Genomic DNA, 18,915 nt, shown 5'->3' with positions numbered 1-18,915 from the left:
TTGAGTCTTTCAATTTTTTTCTTTGAAATTAAGAAGAGTAGATTTTAAATGAAAATTTTTTCTCAATTTATTCAATTTATTGATTGAGGTGTTAAAAATAGAAATTTACAAAACTATATATTTAGTTCGAATTTTCTTGTCCAAATTCAAAACTTTTTTTTGTTTAGTAAATCAGTATTGCCAATTATTTACATATAATGTGAAGAAAACTATTTTTCGAAATTAATTTCGATAATTATGTTCCTTAGTGGCATTGTCATTTTTCGGCCATGAAGTTATTAATTTCCATGTTTCAAAAATTTTGAACTTTTCAAACGAACGAAATATTTTTCAAAATAAATATTTTCCAATATAAATATTCATTTAATATTTTCAATATAAATATTTTATAAATTTATTACAAATATTTTTTCAATAAATTTAATAAATTACTCACTGGAAAAATAATAAAATAATTATTGTTTTTTTTAATATTTATTCAGAAATTAAAAAAATTATGAAAATCGTAAATATATTAACAAATTTTAAAACTTTATAAATTATTAATTAATACTAGACTTAACATTATTATCATAAAATTATAATTTAAGGAAAAGATAAATAAATTTTGCTTATTGAAACGTTCAGAACTTTGAGGACATTAATTTCTCTAAAATTTTGAATTTTTTTGAAATTTGAAATATAATTGAATATTAATTGAATAATAATTGAAACCCACCCATTGAAAAATTATTTAGTTATTTAATTCAATAGGTAAATAATAATTTTTTAAATAAAAAATAAAAAGAGTAACATAAAAATATCCTCGTTCATTTGAACATATTCGAAACTTTGGAAACATTATCTCGAGTTTTTTTCTTTGAACATTATAATAATGAAGTAGAATTTAAATTGTTGTTGACATCGACAATGAGGCGGCGCAATTGTTCACTTTTATATTTTTTTTTATTAGTATTATTATACTTGTAAATGATTTGCTCACATTGAAAGTTTAATTGTTCTTGTTGCTAGTAAGAGTGACGTCAAGTGGTTCGTCGATAGATTGAGAAGATGGACTAAGATCCGCTTGAGTAGTCGTGGATAGATGATGAAAGAGAGACGCTATTGGTGGGTGTCGTGGAGGATGAGGTCCTTTAATCGTGAGGTCCATCTCAGACTCTTGCGGTCTTTCTCTCATTATTATTCCAGGCGTATCGCTTTCAGAGGGGCTGCTCGATGATCTTGGTGGTGAGCCACATCCACATTTAACTCTTTCTGGTGACTTGTCGCAGGTCATCGAGAAACTGTAAATATTTTTGTTGTGTGGAATAATTTCTTAGAGGATTTTTAATTTCTAAAACAGTCTTGAACAAGTTTGGGGGACAAATAATTAACGACAAAAAAAAAACATGTTCAAGATTTTTTAGAGGGGGGGGGACAAATAATTAACTAAGTAAATTAATTATGTTTCCCCAAACTGTTCAACACTTTTTGGGAGGAACAAATAATTAACTAATTAAATTAATTATTTGGCCCCAAACTGTTCTAGACTTTCGTTTCCGGGAATTTGATTTCCTTTGTTCTTTCTTTCTCGAATTTTGTGAAAACAAGGGTTTTGTACTTTTAGAAATATACTTTTTATGTCCCTGAAAGTAGCGTCGACGCTAATTTTAATTTAGGGTGTCTACTAACAGGGAAATAGCCGGGAGTTTAATTTGACTGGGAAAAACCGGGAATAAGCCAGGAATTTTTTCACCGAATGAAAAAAAAGTTTTATTATTTTAATTTGTTTTTAAAAAATCGCTTTTTATTTCAATTTTTATAGATATTTATACTGTTCTCTAAATTTTAATTAGTTAAAAATAATTAATTTGATAGTAAAAAATCAGTCACTGATTCAAATTGTAGTATGTAAATAAATTTTTAAAAAATTATCGATTTAATAGAAATCTTGTGAAATTCAACTGAAAATAATTAAATTTGTTAAAGAATTTCATTAAAAACTTTTTAACAAATCGAATTTTCAAAGTATTTTAACTTAATAATTGATAAATAATTGAATTTTATAAAGAGTCACATTCTAATGTATTCATGTTTCTTAGTGCGAAGATTAATAATTGAAATTTTTATTAGTTAATTTAAAAAAAGATACACACTTAAAATTTTTTAATAAAATTGAATTTTTGCAAAGTGTTTTTGAAAATTCTGAAAAATATGATTTTTGAAATTTTTCAATTCGATTGTTTTAAGATATTTGAATTTTTATAAACAAATAATTGAAAATTTTTGAAATAATTGAAATTTCTTTACATTCTATTAAAAATAATTAAATTCTTTTAAAGAATTTTATTTAAATTTTTCGAAAATAATCAAGGGAAGTTAGTCACCGTAATTATAATTTTATTTTTAAAAATTTCTTCGCAATATCAATTATTTTCATAAATAGTAACTCATTGTTGAATTTCAATTATTTTTAATACAATTTTAATCGAATTCCTCGAAAAGTGTAATTATTATTAAAAATTTTATTAAAATTCGTCGAAAGAATTCAATTATTTCTAGAAACTGTAAAAAAAAGTTCTTCTCAAGAATTTAATTATTTCCATAAATTGCAAAAATCTTCAGATTTACTAAATTCTTTTGAATATTATTTTCAAAAAATATTCTTCACACAAATTCAATTATTTTCATAAATTTCCATAAAATTTTAAGAAACAATTCAATTATTTTCAAAAGTAATAAAATTCTTCGCAGAAATTCAATTATTTTTGAAAAATCTAAAAAAAATTGTCGTCAACATTTCAATTATTTTAATAAATGAATAGCAAAATTTTTCGAAAAAATTCAATTATTTTCAAAAATTTTAATAAAATTCATGGTAAAATTTCAATTATTTAAAAAAAGTTTTATTAAAAATGTAATTATTCTTAAAAATTTAATTTCAATTCATCGAAAGAATCAATTATTTAAAAAAATGTTTTTTCAAAATTCTTTGGAAAAGTTCAATTATTTACAAAAAATATTAGAATTTTTTACAGGAATTAAATTATTTTCAAATATTTTAATAAAGTTCGAAAGAAATCAGTTATTTTAAATACAATTTTAATTAAATTTTTTTATATATAATTCAATTATTCTTTTAGATTTTAATAAAATTGTTCGAAAGAATTCAATTATTAAAGATAAATAACAAAATTATTCCTGAAAATTCAATTATTTTGAGGCATTTTGAATAAACTTTATTGCAAAATTAAATTATTTTCATAAATAACAATATTCATCATAAGAATTCAATTATTTCTAAAAGTAATACATTTCTTTTTATAAATTCAATTAATTTAAAAAATTCTAATAAAATCGTTTGCAAGAATTCAATTATTGTCAAAAATTTTAATTAAATTCTACGCAAACATTCAATTATTTTCATAAATATGTAATAACATTCTTTGGATGGATTGAATTACTTTTATAAATAGTAAAATTCTTTGAAGAAATTCAATTAGTATCAATACATTTTAATAAAATTGAATTAATCAAATTTTCAATTGTAATTATGAACAAACTTGAATTGGTTAAAAAAGGTAATGTTTTTTTGTACCCATGTGGTGGAGGTAGAATTCGATAGTCTCGACACGCTGGCACAGTGATAGGTCCATTTTCGGTTAATCTATCGTGTCCGGAAGCAGGCGGCGAAATTTGCGGAGTCGTGGGAGCCGATGGGGGTGGTGGGGACACGTCTGGACGATCCATCCCCGGAGGCGGAGGCCTCAAAAGAAGTGGTGCAGCACTTCCCAAACCCAAACATCGCATTCTCCATGCGTCCTGCAATAATTGTAAACGCGCTTGTTTCCTCCATTTTGCTCTTCTGTTCTGAAACCAAACCTAAAAAGACAAAGAAAAAAAGGTTTATTCTTCGCAATTATTTTATTATTTTTTGACTTTGGGAAAATGTATTTTAAATTGAATTGATACTCTCTAAATCTGAATTAGTAAAAATGTTTACTAATTTGAATTAGTGACTGACTTTTTGCTTTTGAATTAGTAAATTTTACTAATAAATAGTAATTTCTACTAATTTATTAGTAAACTTTACTAATTAAAGCAAAAAGTCATTTGCTAATTCAAATTAGTAAACTTTTTTACTAATTCAGATTTAGAGAGTAGGTCCATGAAGTTAGCGTCGACGCTTAGCGTCTAATACTATTTTCTTGGGGTTTTTAGTGTTGAAAATACTACTAATTTTACTGTTTTTATTTACTCTGTAAAAAAGTTCTAAATTAGAGTTAATTTCGGTATTAAAATAGAACCAAATTTACAATGTGCGTAAAATTGAAATAAATGAATAAATAAATAAAATTCTTAAATTTTCCGTTTTTAATTCCCAAAGTAAATGAAAGAAATAAAATTCGTTACATTTTCATCTTTTGAAACTCCAAATAATAGTTTTTGACGCTGAGCGTCGACGCTAACTTCAGGGATATTTAATTAAAATTGAAAATTATAATTAAAATTAAATATTTGAGAAATTTTCTGTTAAAGAGAGTTTTAAATGATGTAGAGTTTTTAATAATGTAGTTCATCACATTAATTACCTGCACTCGGGCTTCCGAAAGGGAGATTCGAAGTGCAACTTCCTCTCGTAAAAATACATCTGGATAGTGAGTTTTTTGAAAAAGTGACTCCAATTCCTGCAGTTGTTGTGGTGTAAAGGTTGTTCGATTACGTCTCTGTTTGAATTGTACCAAAATTATTTTTGTTAAATTCTCCTTAGTGTGGAAAAATTGATATTGGAAAACAAAAACAAAAATTGATGCAGATATTATTAGAACTGGAAGAGTTTTTTTAAAATTTTATTGCAATATTTTATTCGCACACCCAGAGAAAAGATTTATATTTGACTCAGAGTCAACTAGACTTTTTATTTGTTTCAAATAAATTTTATTTGGTTTAAATAAGATTTTCTTTGATTTAAATTAAATTTTATTTGGTTTAAATAAAATGTTATTTGGTTTAAATTAAATTTTATTTGCGACTCAAATATATGTTTTATTTATGTCGAATGAAATTATTATTTAAAACAAATAAATAATCTACAATATAGCGATATAATTCTTCTGTACGAGGAAGAAAAATAAATAATACATATAAATAGAAATTCAAGTACACATGTGATTTATTTAGTTTTAAACTGAATCAATAATTAATCTTTTACATTCTCATCACATGGGAAGGTATTATTTTACGTTGGTGAAGTTTACAACGTTTATAATCAACGATTTAGAAGAAAAAGTATTTTTCTACTTATATTTTTATATAAAAAATGATTTGCATAATTATTTGTTTATTAATTTGAAAAAGAAAAATTTGTAAGTAAAACATTTTGTTATTTTTGTTAGAAAAAATTTGTTTTTTCGTTCAATCGTTGATCATAAACGTTGTGAACTTTACCGAAGTATTATTTTTTATATAAATCGATTACATGTGAGTTTTGACAACCTTAATTTTATGGTTTTAAAAGTATTATTAGTTATCTTTTTGCAATAATATAGTTAATTCAATATTATGTAAAATTGGTTAATAATGTACTATTAATTTTTATAATTTTTGTAAAATTATAGTAAATTGAAATAATTATATATATATACACCCAGAGAAAAATATTATTTAAACCAAATATATTTTATTTGAATTAAATAAACGTATATTTGTCTCAGAACCAACTAGACTTTTTATTTCTTTTAAATAAAAATTTTATTCGACATAAATAAAACATATATTTGAGATAAATAAAATTTTATTTAAACCAAATAAAATTTATTTCAAACAAATAAAAAGTCTAGTTGGTTCTGAGACAAATATACCATTTCTCTGGGTGTAATTGTGTATATAAAAAATAATGATAGATTTCATATCGTTCCAATTGTAATGAAAATAAAAATTGTTAGTAAACTCTAATGAAATAAACATTACCGTTAACATTTTTGTACCCAATTGAGTATAAAAATATAAAATACCAGTTTAGTGAGATAGTCACTATCGTGTCTTGGATAACTTTGTTTAAAAACAGATAATAGAAATGTTTTTATTTAAATAACTATTTTTCTTTTCTTTTCTTATTTGCAATATTGGAACTGCAATTTTAAATTCATAACTATTTTCAAATTTTTTATCTGGAATTTCTAAATGTGAAATTTAAATTAAATTTTTTTAAGCTTATTTTTGTTTAGATGATTCAAATCTGTTAATAGATTTTTTTCGAATGGCAATAATCTTCTTTTGCAATAAAAGCTTTTTTTATTTTTTAAACAATTTCTATACAATTTTTCAACCAAAAGATAAAATAATTTAATTTAAAAAATCATAGAGAAATGTTACACTGTAAAAAATTTAGGGAGTTAACGGACTCGGGAGTTGGGAGTGAAATTTTTCGAGTTAAAAATCAACTCCAAAAGAGAGTTAATTTCTAACTGCCCTCATTCAACACCCGCGCGAGTTATTTTTTCCTTGGGGAGTTAGCATTTGGGTGTGAAATTTTAACTCTCTTTATTTAACTCCCCTGGCATTAACTCCCCAATGGGTGCAACTTTTATAGACCCCCCGGGGGAGTTAAAATTTAACTCCCTTTTTTTACAGTGTATGTTTGACATTTATTGCACTTTTTGTTTTTTACAGATTAATTTTTTATTAATTTTGGACAAAATGCCTTAGGAATTAATTAATTAAATTCGTTTAGTGAATAATTAAATAATTAAATTTGTTTTGGAATTAATTAATTTATTAATTAAATTAAATTAGGAATTAATATTAAATTATTTACTTACTCTCTAAATTTGAATTCGTAAATATATTTATTAATTTGAATTAGTGATTGACTTTTTGCACTTGGATTAATAAATTTTACTAATAAATTGAAAGAAATTACTATTTATTAGTAAAATTTACTAATTCAGAGGCAAAAAGTCAAACACTAATCTAAATTGGTAAATATTTTCACTAATTCAATTTTTGCTTTTGGATTAATATATTTTACTAATAAATTAGTAGAAATTACTATTTATTAGTAAAATTTATTAATCCAAAAGCAAAAAGTCAGTCACTAATTAAAATTAATAAATATTTTTACTAATTCAAATTTAGAGAATATTTACGTATTATTTAATTATTATTTACTGAATTTGAATAAATATTTATTGGTGGATTGACAAACTTTGCGATTAAATAAATAATTTTGTTGTAAATTTAAAAATTGTGACGTAGCAGAGCAAATCTTTGGTTGTCTGTCATAAAAATGTAAATTTATTTTATCAACTCAAGAAGAAAAATTTTTGTGATCTGAAATTTGTTTTACTCTTCTATTTCTATTGTTTTTTAATTTTTTTTCTTAATTACTATATTATTTGTTAAAAAGACTTTTTTTAAAACTTTTATTAGTTTATTTATACACGAAAATCTGTTAAATTTATTTAAATATTTTGCTTATAATTTTACTTTAATTATAAAGATTAGAATTTTATGTCGTCAACACTGTTTGCCTGAATTTCTATAAATATGAAATTTTAAATTACTCAACTGTTTGTTGAGTATTATTTTAAAAACTTAAAGTATTTTAAATACTTAAATATTGTCGCAGTAGTTATACTTTTCAGTAAAGAAAATATAGTAAAAGTTTTGGTCGCGATTTTCATCATAAAAGCACAATTAGTGTTTTAAATATTTTTCTTATCCGAAAATTAAAATAAGCTTCAGTGATATTAATTTGAATCCGAGTACGATCTTCAGGGTGACATTTCTTCAACAACATTTCCCTGATTCTTTGCCATTTTTCAATTAAATATTTAAATTAAAATAATTTAATTTAAATAAATTAAATTTTTCAATTAATTATTTCTGTTTGTAATTTTCTCTTATTCAAAATCTCATTCTTCACCAATAAGAAAAATTGAAATCAAACTAATTAAAAAGTTGAAACCTACACTGACCTGACGACGTCGACCAAACATATATTCCGTTAGAAGATCCGCTTGTGGTCCCAGAGGTGAAAGATACGGTCCTGCCATTATCTTCAAAAAAATATCTTCAAAACTTTCTTCACTTTCGCAAAAAAGTTGAGACACAGAATAAAGAAGAAATTCTCTTCTTCTTATGAAAGAAACACTGAAGATGTTTTTTGTTTTTTTTATTCAGTGTGGAATTTTAAAACTTTTTTTTTTTTTTTTTCGATGAAAAGAATGAAAAAAAAGAGAAAAACCTTCACCTGCTTTTCTTTTTTGCCAAAAGCGTTTGCAATTACTCGCGAGATGGCGAGAAACTGAAGCCAGATTTGCGGGAATAACGAGGAACGACCCTCAGCATCCAAGAATGGTGCAGGGGTTGTTAGGGGTTGTTGCACGTTGATTGGCGCCCTCCATCGCGGAGGCGGAGACTCGTTATCGGGGGTGTACACCCCCACTGTCGCGAAAATTTGCTAAACCACCACACGAATAAATCCGATCTAGAATACCATGATAGATCGGATTTATTCGTGGTGGTTTGGCAAATTTTCGCGACACTCGCAAAAAAAAAATAATAGAAATAGATGTTTCGATCGTTTTCAGTTGATGGACAAATTTGTATAGATTAATATCTCTATTGACAATTTAGTTCTATTGGGAGCGAATCGATTTTTTGTTTTAGTTATTTTAATTCTCCATTTTTGAATTTTTATTTATTTTATGCCCGAATATTTTATTTTCGCTATTTGTTATTTTCGTCCGAAATATATTAGTAGTTTTTATGTCCGTAAAGTTTTGAATTTTCAAATGTACGAAATTTATTCATTTCTTCTTTAAATTTGAAATTTTTGTGAAAAATAAAATTGTGGAAATAAATAAATAAGAAGTAAGTTTAAAATTCGTCCGAAACCTTTCGGTTTCGGACAAATTTTAACCTTGCTTGTTATTTTTATTTCTTTATCTTTATTTTTACTCTGAAAAAAAGTTTTTTTTTATTTGAATAAACGATAATTTGTCTCTTATGAAATAAATATTTTCTTGAATCAAAAAATTTTTTCCTTAACTCAAACAAATTGGATTTAAACCAATAATTTTTGTATCAAATAATTATTGTTTATGTTAATTAGATGGTATTTGCTTCAAATACTGAAATTATTTGATAAAATTCAAGATTTAAATAAAATTTTTTTGATTCAAGTAAATATTTATTTGATAATAGACAAGTAATCGGTTATTTGAATCAAATAATTTTTTTCAAGGCAGTACCTATTAAACCTACTAAAAGTTTACTATAAAAACTTTAGTGAAATAGTGAAATTTTACTAGAAATTAATTAAGTTTCTTAATTTTTACTAATTTTAATCAAATAAAATTTGTTGCAAAAATTCAATTATTTTCAAAAATAATAAAATTCTTCGCTGAAAGTCAATTATGTTAAAAAAAGGAAAAATTCTCGTTAAAATTTCAATTTTATCTTTATAAATAATAAGATTCTCCTAAATTCAATTATTTATAAAAATTTTACTAAAATTCTTGAAAAAATTTCAATTATTTTCAAAAATAATCAAATTCTTTGCATAAATTTAATACAATTTTTCCTAAGAATTCAGTTATTTTTATAAATAATAAAATTATTTTCAGGAATTTCAATTATTTCTAAAAACTTTAATAAAATTCGTTGCAAAAATTCAATTATTTTTATAAATAAAAAAAATTGCTTGTAGGATTTCAAATTATTTTCAATTCAATTTTAATTGTATTTCTGGAAAAATTCAATTATTTTTAATAATTTTGATAAAATTCTTTATGAGAATTTAATTTTTAGAAACATTTTAATTATTCATTAAATTTTTTATTTTTGTATTTAAATAATTAAATTCTCATAGAATTTTCTAATAAAAATTGATTTAAAAATGAATTTCAGTTTAAATTTTAGATAATAATTAAATATGAAAAGTATTATAGTGTGACTTTTTAGAAATAATTAAATTTTGAAAAGGATTCAAATTAAAACCTTTAAAATAATTTGAATTTTTTATACTTTTAACTAACAATTCTGTAGAATTAATTATTTTGAAAAAGTTTAATTTAATTTTTATTAATTACATATATATTTGAAGTTTTTATTTTGTAACATATAATTATTGGAAGAATTTCGGAATAATCGAAATGCTTCCTTTCGCCTAATTTTCTGAAATTTATTACTACGTCTTTTGAATTTAAAATGTTCGAAAAATATTATTTAAAAAAAATGATTTATTTTGGTTGCTAATTTTAAATCTCCAATAACGCCATGGAAATTGAAAAAACTTATGAATGAACTAAACTATTTTCTGAAAATTCCCGAAAAATTACTTTGTTAATTAATTAAAAAACAATAATAAAAACAAGTTCGCTTTGTTAATTGATTGAATAAAAAATATTCATTATTAACAAAGTAGAAAAATCAATTAAAAAGAGAATTGCATTAAAAATTTTCATTAGCGAGAAAATTTTCTGGAAAAGGAGAAATAAAAATTTTCTAGAAAAAGGATAAAGAAAGAACGAGAGGGGAAAAAAGAGAGAAAAAGAGAGGGAAAAAGTAAGAGAGAAAGAATGAGAGGAAAAGAGTGAGAGAGAGAAAAAGAGAGATATTGTATAATAAAAAAAAAGAAATAAGTAAGGTGGCTTTTTTCTTAGATAAAAAATAGGGGGTGAGATGGTAAGGGACGGTAAAGGAAGAGACGTGATGGAAAATAAGAAGGACGAAGAATACGCAATCTTTTTAATTATGAAAACAGGGCTTTGTGTTTCATTTTGTTTTGTTGTCAGTGCGCTATTCTATTCGGGTTTTTATATTATAACGCGGCGCGGGAGGCTGATGGGTCAGGGGTGGAGGGAAGCTGCCGAGGGGGTCCAAGGGGGTGTTAGGGTGAGATTGCTTTAGTAATGAATTACATGGCCTGCAGCTATGTGCCTCTGTCTGATGCTGCCCGACCATTACCCAACATTTCTACTAGTTTTCTGGGCCCGGCACGAAAAAAAAATATAACCACACTTTTTTTTAACAAACTTTTCTTAAAACACTTTTTTCCAAACATGTCTTTTTTCAAATATACGTTTTTTCAAAACATTGGCCAATTTCGAAAAAAATTCTGTTCTTATCAATTGTTTGATACGATTTTTTGTCTCAATTTGATTTCCTTAGAAAAATTGTGTTATAAATATAATTTTAGTTCTTTTTTCGAAGCTTTTATATTAGCAGGGTTGCCACAGGTCAGGGAAATCAGGGAAAAATCAGAGATTTTTATTAAAATCATAAAATTCTTCCTCAAAATTTAATTATTTTTAAAAATTTTAATAAAACTCTTAGCAAAATTTCAATTATTTTAAAAAATAATAAAATTGAGGGGACAGATGCAATAACGGACGAGGCGCTCGGACTGATCTCTCACTACAACGAGAAACTAAAAAACTTGTCTGTAAAATAAATTTTCTCGAAAGAGAAGAAGAAATTAAATAAAGCACAAGTTTTCTCAAAATTATTTTCCTTAATTTACACAATTTTTTGCTCGAATCAGTTCGAGCACCTCGTTTGTTATTGCATCTGTCCCCTCAATTCTTCGCAGAAATTCAATTATATGTTTAAGAATTTAAAAACAATTCTGGAAAAAATTTCAATTATCTTTATCAATAATAACATTTTTCTCCAAAATTAAATTATTTTCAAAACTAATAAAAATCCTCGCAAAAATTCAATTATGTTTAAAATTTTTTTAAAAATATCAATTATCTTTATCAATAATAAAATTCGTCTCTGAAATTCAATTGTTTTCAAAAATTTTACTGAAATTCTTGGGAAAATTTCAATTATTTTCAAAAATAATAAAATTCCTTGCAGAAATTCAATTATGTTCAAATTTTTTTTCAAAATTTGGACAAAATTTCAATTATCTTTGTAAATAATAAAATTCTCCTAAATTCAATTATTTTTAAGAATTTTACTAAAATTCTTGGTCACATTTCAATTATTTTTAAAAATAATAAAATTTCTCGTAGAAGTTTAATAACATTTTTCCTAAGAATTCAATTACTTTTATAAGTTCTAAAATTTTTCGTGAGAAATTCAAATACTTAAAAAAAATATAATTCTTTGCAAAAATTTACTTATTTTCATCATAAATAATAAAATTGTTCGCAAGGCTTGAATTATTTTCAATTTTAATAAAATTTCTGAATATAATTGAATTATTTCCAAAAATTTTAATAAACTTCTCCCCAAGAATTCAATTATATTTATAAATAGAAAAATTATTCTCAGAAATTTCAATTATTTTTAAAATCTTTAATAAAGTTTGTTGCAAAAATTCAATTATTTTCATAAATAATAAAATTACTTGTAGGACATCAATTATTTTCAATTCAATTTTAATTGTATTCGTCCAAAAATTCAATTTTTTTAAAAAGTTTTGATAAAATTCTTTATGAGAATTTAATTTCAGAAACATTCAATTATTTATTAAATTATTTATTTTTGTATTTAAATAATTAAATTCTCGTTAAATTTTCTAATAAAAATTGATTTAAAAATGAATTTCAGTTAAAATTTTAGAGAATAATTGAATATTAAAAGTATTATAATGTGAATTTTTAGAAGTAATTGTATTTTGAAAAGGGTTTAAATTAAAATCTTTGAAAATCTTAATTTTTCATACTTTTAACCAACAATTCTGTACAAATATATTTTTTTTAAGTTTAATTGAATTTTTTTGAAATTATTTCAAGTTTTTATTATCTAATAAAAATTTAATTGAAGAATTTCTGAATAATCGAGAATTTCGTAAATTTGATTTCTAAGCAAATGGAGTTGAAAATTCTCAAAGAATTTTTTTAAAAATTATTAAAAATAATTGATTTAAAGAAGAATTTTAGTTAAAAATTCTAGAAAATAATAATTGAATTGAAGTGATGAAATTAATTTTGAAAACGTTACAGAAACAATATTCTTATAATATAAAATGATGATTTTATCATTGGGTCATCTTTAATTATTATAAAACGTGAAGAAATACGAGTTTTCAACTCAGAATGATCGATATCTTCAAGTTTTGTATAATAATATTCTTATAAGTTGTTGAATTTGAAAAAGGTTTGAATATGAAATTATTAAAATCTTAATTCCTTTGTAAAAATAATAATGTTTAAATATTTATCCAAAAAAGAAGTTACTAATGTTTTCGAATAATATTACAATTAAAGAAATTCGTAAATAAATGTTATAGAACATTTTTTGAGTATCTAATTATTTTGAGGATGAATCAGAATATTCTTTAGGGTCAGGCAAAAATTAAAATTCTTTTCAAAATGTTGGTTTTAAACAAACGAATATTCAACTTTAAAATTTAATTTTCAAAATTAAATGGGTGTTAATTGTAGTGTCAGTTTCACTTTTATATGTTGTTGTTGCCTTTTACTGCAGTTTGAAACTAACTAATATTCATAGTTGGTAAAAAATTTCCTTTATTAGATCGTTTGAAACTTATAGGTCATAATTATGTTAAAATTGTAACTTTGTTATTTTATTGAAATCGATTTTTGTTCCAATCGGAAGAAAGAAAATAATTAAGTTTCTTTTTGTATTTCTTTCTGTCTACTATGCTCATGTACTGGATCTAAACTCTGCGATCGATATGACCGGTCGTTCAAGCATGACTATTCTAAATTTGTCATTTATCCTAAGAGTTAATTTCCACGTACTGAAATGCCAGACGATAGATGTCATTATTCAAGCGTTGAGGTTTTTTGTATTGCAGGCGGTCATTAACTAAAATGTCGACTGCTGCCGTGTATAGATAACGGTTTTGAACCACGAAACTTTCGTCAATTTTCACTCACAAGTAAAGTTTTCATATACACATGTCCATCTCGCTTTGGCAAATTATCCTTTGCTGTTAACAGGTAGGAAGCTGCTGGTTAATCTCCCAGACTGTTAGAAGTAAATTCAAATTTTGAAATGAATACACACACACACATATCCTTCTCATGTTAAATATTTTCAAATAGAATTCGAAATAAATAGAATCAGTGCTTGTAATTAATAAATACTGTCGTGTCATTAATTTTTATTTTTATCATATTCTCTTTTCTCGAGAAAAGTTCTATTTTCTTTCAATTCATTATACAGTGTTTTTAAAAGGAATTTGAGAAAATGTTTAATTGAAAGCATTGTGAAATCAGATCATGACTAAAGTAAATAAAGCGTGGGGGAATGTCATGGACATTTCACTCTTGTCACCACACGCTTATGTAAGAAAAAAGAAATAAATTCTTTTTTCGTTTTTTCAATGTTGTTTATTTATTTTGATGGTGAAAAAATTTTTTAGGATCATGTAAAAAGCTAATAAGTGACACAGAAACTTTCATTTTTACGAGTAGAGAGAATGTCTGGACACGAGAAAGAAATAAAAATGACTCAAAATAAGGGAAATCAGATGGTGCAATTCCTTGCTGGTATTGGTGGTGAGTTCCATGAAACATATTTCCCCCGGAATATTAGAGAAAAAACACTAATTATATTATAAAAGAAAATTAAATTTAAAAAAAATTTAAATTAATTCAAGAAAATATTACGAAAAATTAACTAAGAAAAAAAATCAATTAAAGAAAATATTCAGTAATGGAAATATTAATTAATTAAAATATAGATGCATCAATTCCTTGAATATTACAGTTTTTCTGCAAATATCAAATCGAGACAAAAAACGAATCAAAATGTTGCTTCGCAACACTTTTGCTTCGTTTTTTGTCTCAATTTGATATTTGCCGAAAATTTGTGATATTAAAGAAAATATTATTTAAAGAAAATAGTAATTAACGAAAAAATTAATTGATGAAATATTGATGAAATTAATTAACGAAAGTATTAATTGAAGAAAATATATTTTATTAACGAAAATTTTAATTAATGAAAATAATAATTCTAGTGTAGTTATTAATTATTAACCTTGACTTGTTGTTACACATAGATTTTACAAAAATAGAATTGAAATTTTTTAATATTTCCTTTTAGTTAAAATTTGCCATTGTATTACAAAATAATTACTAATCTTTTTAAATCTGTCTATGAAAAAATAATAAAAGATATTCAAGTTTAAAATCATTTTTAAAACAGTGATTAAAAATCTGTATTTAATAACACTGTGTTACAAGAAAACATTTTATCATAAATATTTTGTTATCTGCAGGTAATAAAGTCGTTAAAATGTTTTTTATTCAAGCTGAAAAACTGTTTTTAAGAATTTTTTCATCTGTATGATATTTGAAGAATTTTATTCATTTTTGTGAAGTTTTTAAAGTTTTAGAAATTTTTTTTAAATTTCAGTTAATTTCGTAAAATTAGGAATTATTTTTTTCTTTGTTGCAAACCTCTTTTTGTAACGTATACAAAGTTTTGAGGTCTCTGAAGTTAGCGTCAATTCTAAGCGTCAAAAAAATTCCTTTCTGTGAAACCAAAAAAAAAATGTTCAAATTTTGAGTTTAAATAATTAAATGAATAGCTTTGGAATTTTAGTTGTGAATAAAAGCTGTAAAATTAGTGTCATTTTTGTCTCTAAAAACCAAAAAGTAGTTCTTGACGCTGATTGTCGACGACAACCTTGGGGACTTGAATTTAAGTCTGTGAAGTTGACGTCAATGTTAAGCGTCAAAATAAAAAATTTCCTTCTGCAAATCCAACAAAATTAACAATTTTTCCATAAATTTTGAGTTCAAATAGTTAAATGCAGAGTTTTGGAATTCTAGTTGTGAATTTAAGCAGTAAAATTAGTGTCATTTTTATCTCTAAAAACCAAAAAGTAGTTTTTGAATGTCGACGTCAACTTCAGGGACTTGTGTTTAGATTTCTGAAGTTAGCGTCGATGTTAAGCGTGAAAATAAAAAGTTCTTTCTGTAAATCTAACAAAATTAGATAATTTTTTCAAAAATTTGGTGTTTAAACAGTTAAATGGAAAGTTTCGGAATTATGGTTGTGAATGAAAGCAGAAAAATTAGTATAATTTTTATATTTAACGACCTAAAAGTATAGTTCTTGACTCTTAGTGTCGACGCTAACTTCAGGCTAAAGTTTTGAGTAAAGTTTACCACTATAACGATCAAGGTAATGTACATAGATCAGCTCTTAATTTTTCATTTCTGTAACACAGTGAAAGTAATAATAAAAGTTGAAAGTAAAAATAAAAATAGAAGTAAAAGTAAAAAGGCCACAACAAATAACCTTCAATTATTATATAAAGGTCTATAATATTTCAAAAAACTTCATTTTGTAAAAGTAAAAAGAAAGAAAATCAAAAGTAAGAGTAAAAATACAAATAAAAGTAAAAAAGAAAAGTAAAAATTGAAACGAAAGTAAACAAATAAATTGGATTTTAATATAATGCGGAATTCGGCAGCTTGCAACTTGATGGTAGCGTGCGGATCATACCAGGCTTGGTCATCACCATCATTACCCCACTTAACCAGCAAGGAATCACCATTTCCTGTAACTGACGACCAAGGTACTTGGATTGTAACTTTATTTCTCATTGGCGACTTCCTCGGCAGCTTATTCAACCCCCTCCTAATCGACCGAATAGGCCGCAAGTACACTCTACTGATCTCATCTCTTCTACTGCTAATTGGTTGGCTCCTGATAGTGCTGGCCGAGAACTACATTTGGTTATATCTGGCAAGATTTATCGGTGGTGTCGGTCAAGGCAGTATCTTTAATTCTTTAGTGATTTATTTAGCGGAAATATCAGAGAAACAGATCAGAGGAACCTTGATTAACATCATGCGGGTAGGAAAGTACGTTGGTATATTTATCTCATCATCGATTGCCGCATACTTACCGTACAGTATCTTAAATTTATCCTCTATTATATTGACTGTAATTGTAGTTGTGATTGTTCTTCTCCTACCCGAAACGCCGTATTATTATTTAATGAAAGGCGAAGACGAGAAAGCGATCAAGTATCTCATGTTGTTGCGGGGTCTTTCGTCGCCGGAAAGTTTGCATTTGGAGATAAAGAATATGAAAATGACAATAGTGGAGGATCAGAAGAATAATGGATCGGGTTTTCGGGAATTGTTTGTGAAAAATTATAATAGAAAGGGACTGATGATTTTGACTTGTTTGAAAGTTACGCAATTGTTGACTGGGTACGGGGCCATTATCTACTATGCTCAAGAGATACTCAGCCTCAGTGGTTCGACAATTGAGGCTGGAGTGGGTGTGATGATTGTTACGGGAATTCAGTTATTAGCCAGTTTAGCAGCTATTGTTGTGATTGATCGGATTGATAGACGGAAATTACTTTTGTCCTCGGGCATAGTGGATGCTGTTTCTTTAACTATTGTTGGACTTTTTTTCTTCTTGCAGACATATAATCCCGAATATGCTACCTACATTACTTGGCTACCACTTTTCGGTCTTGTTTTGTACCAAGTTGCCTTTGCCCTAGGTATTGGAATCATACCCTACGTTCTTTTGGGCGAATTATTCTCGATAAACGTCAAAGGCGCTGCGGTAGCCTCAGCTTTAGTTATCGGATCTGTTTTTAATTTTGCCACATCAGCTGGTTTTAAGATTTTGAATAATGCGATTGGAATTTATGCGACTTTTTGGTTGTTTGCGATTATTGCCATTGTTGGTTCGGTTGTTACTTTTTGCATCACGCCCGAAACTAGGGGTATGACTTTGGAGGAAATTCAGGCGATGCAGAATCCGAGGATGAAAGTGACATTGGAGAAAGGGAAAAAAGTTAATTTATTAGCGTAGGGAAGTAGATAATTTTCAATTTTTAGAAATTTAGTGCCGAACTGTTTGCTGTATGATGTGCCATCGAATATGTGTATATTTTGAAATTTTAGCCAATTGTCTAATTGTACATTAACTATTACATTCCTGCGTGATTAGTCGATATTTTATGTATTATAGTGACATTATTTTTGACATTCGGAATCTATATGTAAATTATTAGAGAAAAATATTATGCATTGAATTCAATTAGCATAATTTACATGTAATTACTTTAAAATACTGATAAGGGATTCTTGTAACTGAAATATACATTTATCACTTAATTAAAACACCTGCTATATTTATTTGAATTGAATATTGCTATATGTTTTTCTGTTTTTAAAGCTTTTGGTTTATTTAAAATGTAGACGATTTTTTACAGTTTGTTTTAGAGTTTCTTTTTAGAATTTTTTTTATTTCTTTCAGATTTCTTTTAGATTTGCTTTAGATTGTTTTAAAGTGTGTTTTAGCGTTTGTTTTACAGTTTGTCTTAGGGTTTTTTTTTAGTTTTTTTAGAGTTCTTTTTCGAGAGGTTGAAGGTCATGTGTATTAGAGTGTCCATCAGATGTTAAAAATATGATGAAAAACGCCATTCAATTGATACAATGTAACCGCCCTAAACCGCCCTGTATTGACATGGTGCGACTCTTATTAATTTACCCCTCTGTGGATATCTACCCCATGACAGTAACCTTCACGAGGGTGGCGTTTGTACCCGTTTAATCTGTAACTGGCCACGCCCCATTCTTTTTTTTTCTCACCGTCACTCTCTTAAAAAAAAGAAATTTATCTTTGAATACTGATTTATTTTACTGATTTGTTGAGAAATGGAAATTTTTACTTCTTTGGCACACTAGGTCAACTTTTTTTTTATTGTTATAGATGAATTTTTGTCTAGGTCAGTAAAAACAGGTTTGATTGACTTTGTGGTTCACTTTTATCTTCAATTTTAATTTTATTGGATTAATAGTATAGTCATTATTAATATTATTATCAGTATTATTAAAATTGTGACTGACTCCGGGGAAAGGTATACCTAAGAAACAAAAAATCCGAGGCTATGTTTTAAATTTTCAGTTAGTTTTAAATTATCAACTAGTTTTAACTTATCAATTAGTTTTAAATTAGCGA

At 25.4% G+C, this 18,915-nt stretch overlaps 2 protein-coding genes across 4 annotated transcripts; one reads left to right on the top strand and one right to left on the bottom strand.

The window, feature by feature from the left end:
- Positions 1-614: 614 nt before the first annotated feature.
- LOC122512770 (dorsal root ganglia homeobox protein) lies at positions 615-8,263 on the bottom strand. 2 transcript variants are annotated; one of them, XM_043628826.1, is made up of 4 exons: positions 7,953-8,263; positions 4,572-4,706; positions 3,578-3,861; positions 615-1,283 (listed from the first exon to the last, which is right to left on the bottom strand). In XM_043628826.1, exons 1-4 carry the CDS (start codon positions 8,034-8,036, stop codon positions 992-994), a joined length of 795 nt encoding a protein of 264 aa, XP_043484761.1. In that variant the 5' UTR covers positions 8,037-8,263; the 3' UTR covers positions 615-991. The 2 variants fall into 2 exon arrangements, with proteins under 2 accessions (XP_043484761.1, XP_043484762.1); XM_043628827.1 differs by having other exon boundaries at positions 783-1,283; positions 7,959-8,263.
- A 5,491-nt stretch (positions 8,264-13,754) lies between these two features.
- LOC122512764 (facilitated trehalose transporter Tret1-2 homolog) lies at positions 13,755-18,074 on the top strand. 2 transcript variants are annotated; one of them, XM_043628819.1, is made up of 3 exons: positions 13,755-13,907; positions 14,333-14,468; positions 16,397-18,074. In XM_043628819.1, the coding sequence occupies exons 2-3, from the start codon at positions 14,390-14,392 to the stop codon at positions 17,761-17,763; spliced, it is 1,446 nt and encodes a 481-aa protein (XP_043484754.1). In that variant the 5' UTR covers positions 13,755-13,907; positions 14,333-14,389; the 3' UTR covers positions 17,764-18,074. The 2 variants fall into 2 exon arrangements, with proteins under 2 accessions (XP_043484754.1, XP_043484755.1); XM_043628820.1 differs by lacking the exon at positions 13,755-13,907 and adding an exon at positions 14,018-14,255.
- The last annotated feature ends 841 nt before the right edge of the window (positions 18,075-18,915 follow it).

This window comes from Leptopilina heterotoma, unplaced genomic scaffold, assembly GCF_015476425.1.
Source record: "Leptopilina heterotoma isolate Lh14 unplaced genomic scaffold, ASM1547642v1 Lhet_128, whole genome shotgun sequence".
Taxonomy (NCBI): domain Eukaryota; kingdom Metazoa; phylum Arthropoda; class Insecta; order Hymenoptera; family Figitidae; genus Leptopilina; species Leptopilina heterotoma.
Note: the sequence above shows the minus strand (reverse complement) of the source record. Positions and strands in the feature narration are given on the sequence as shown.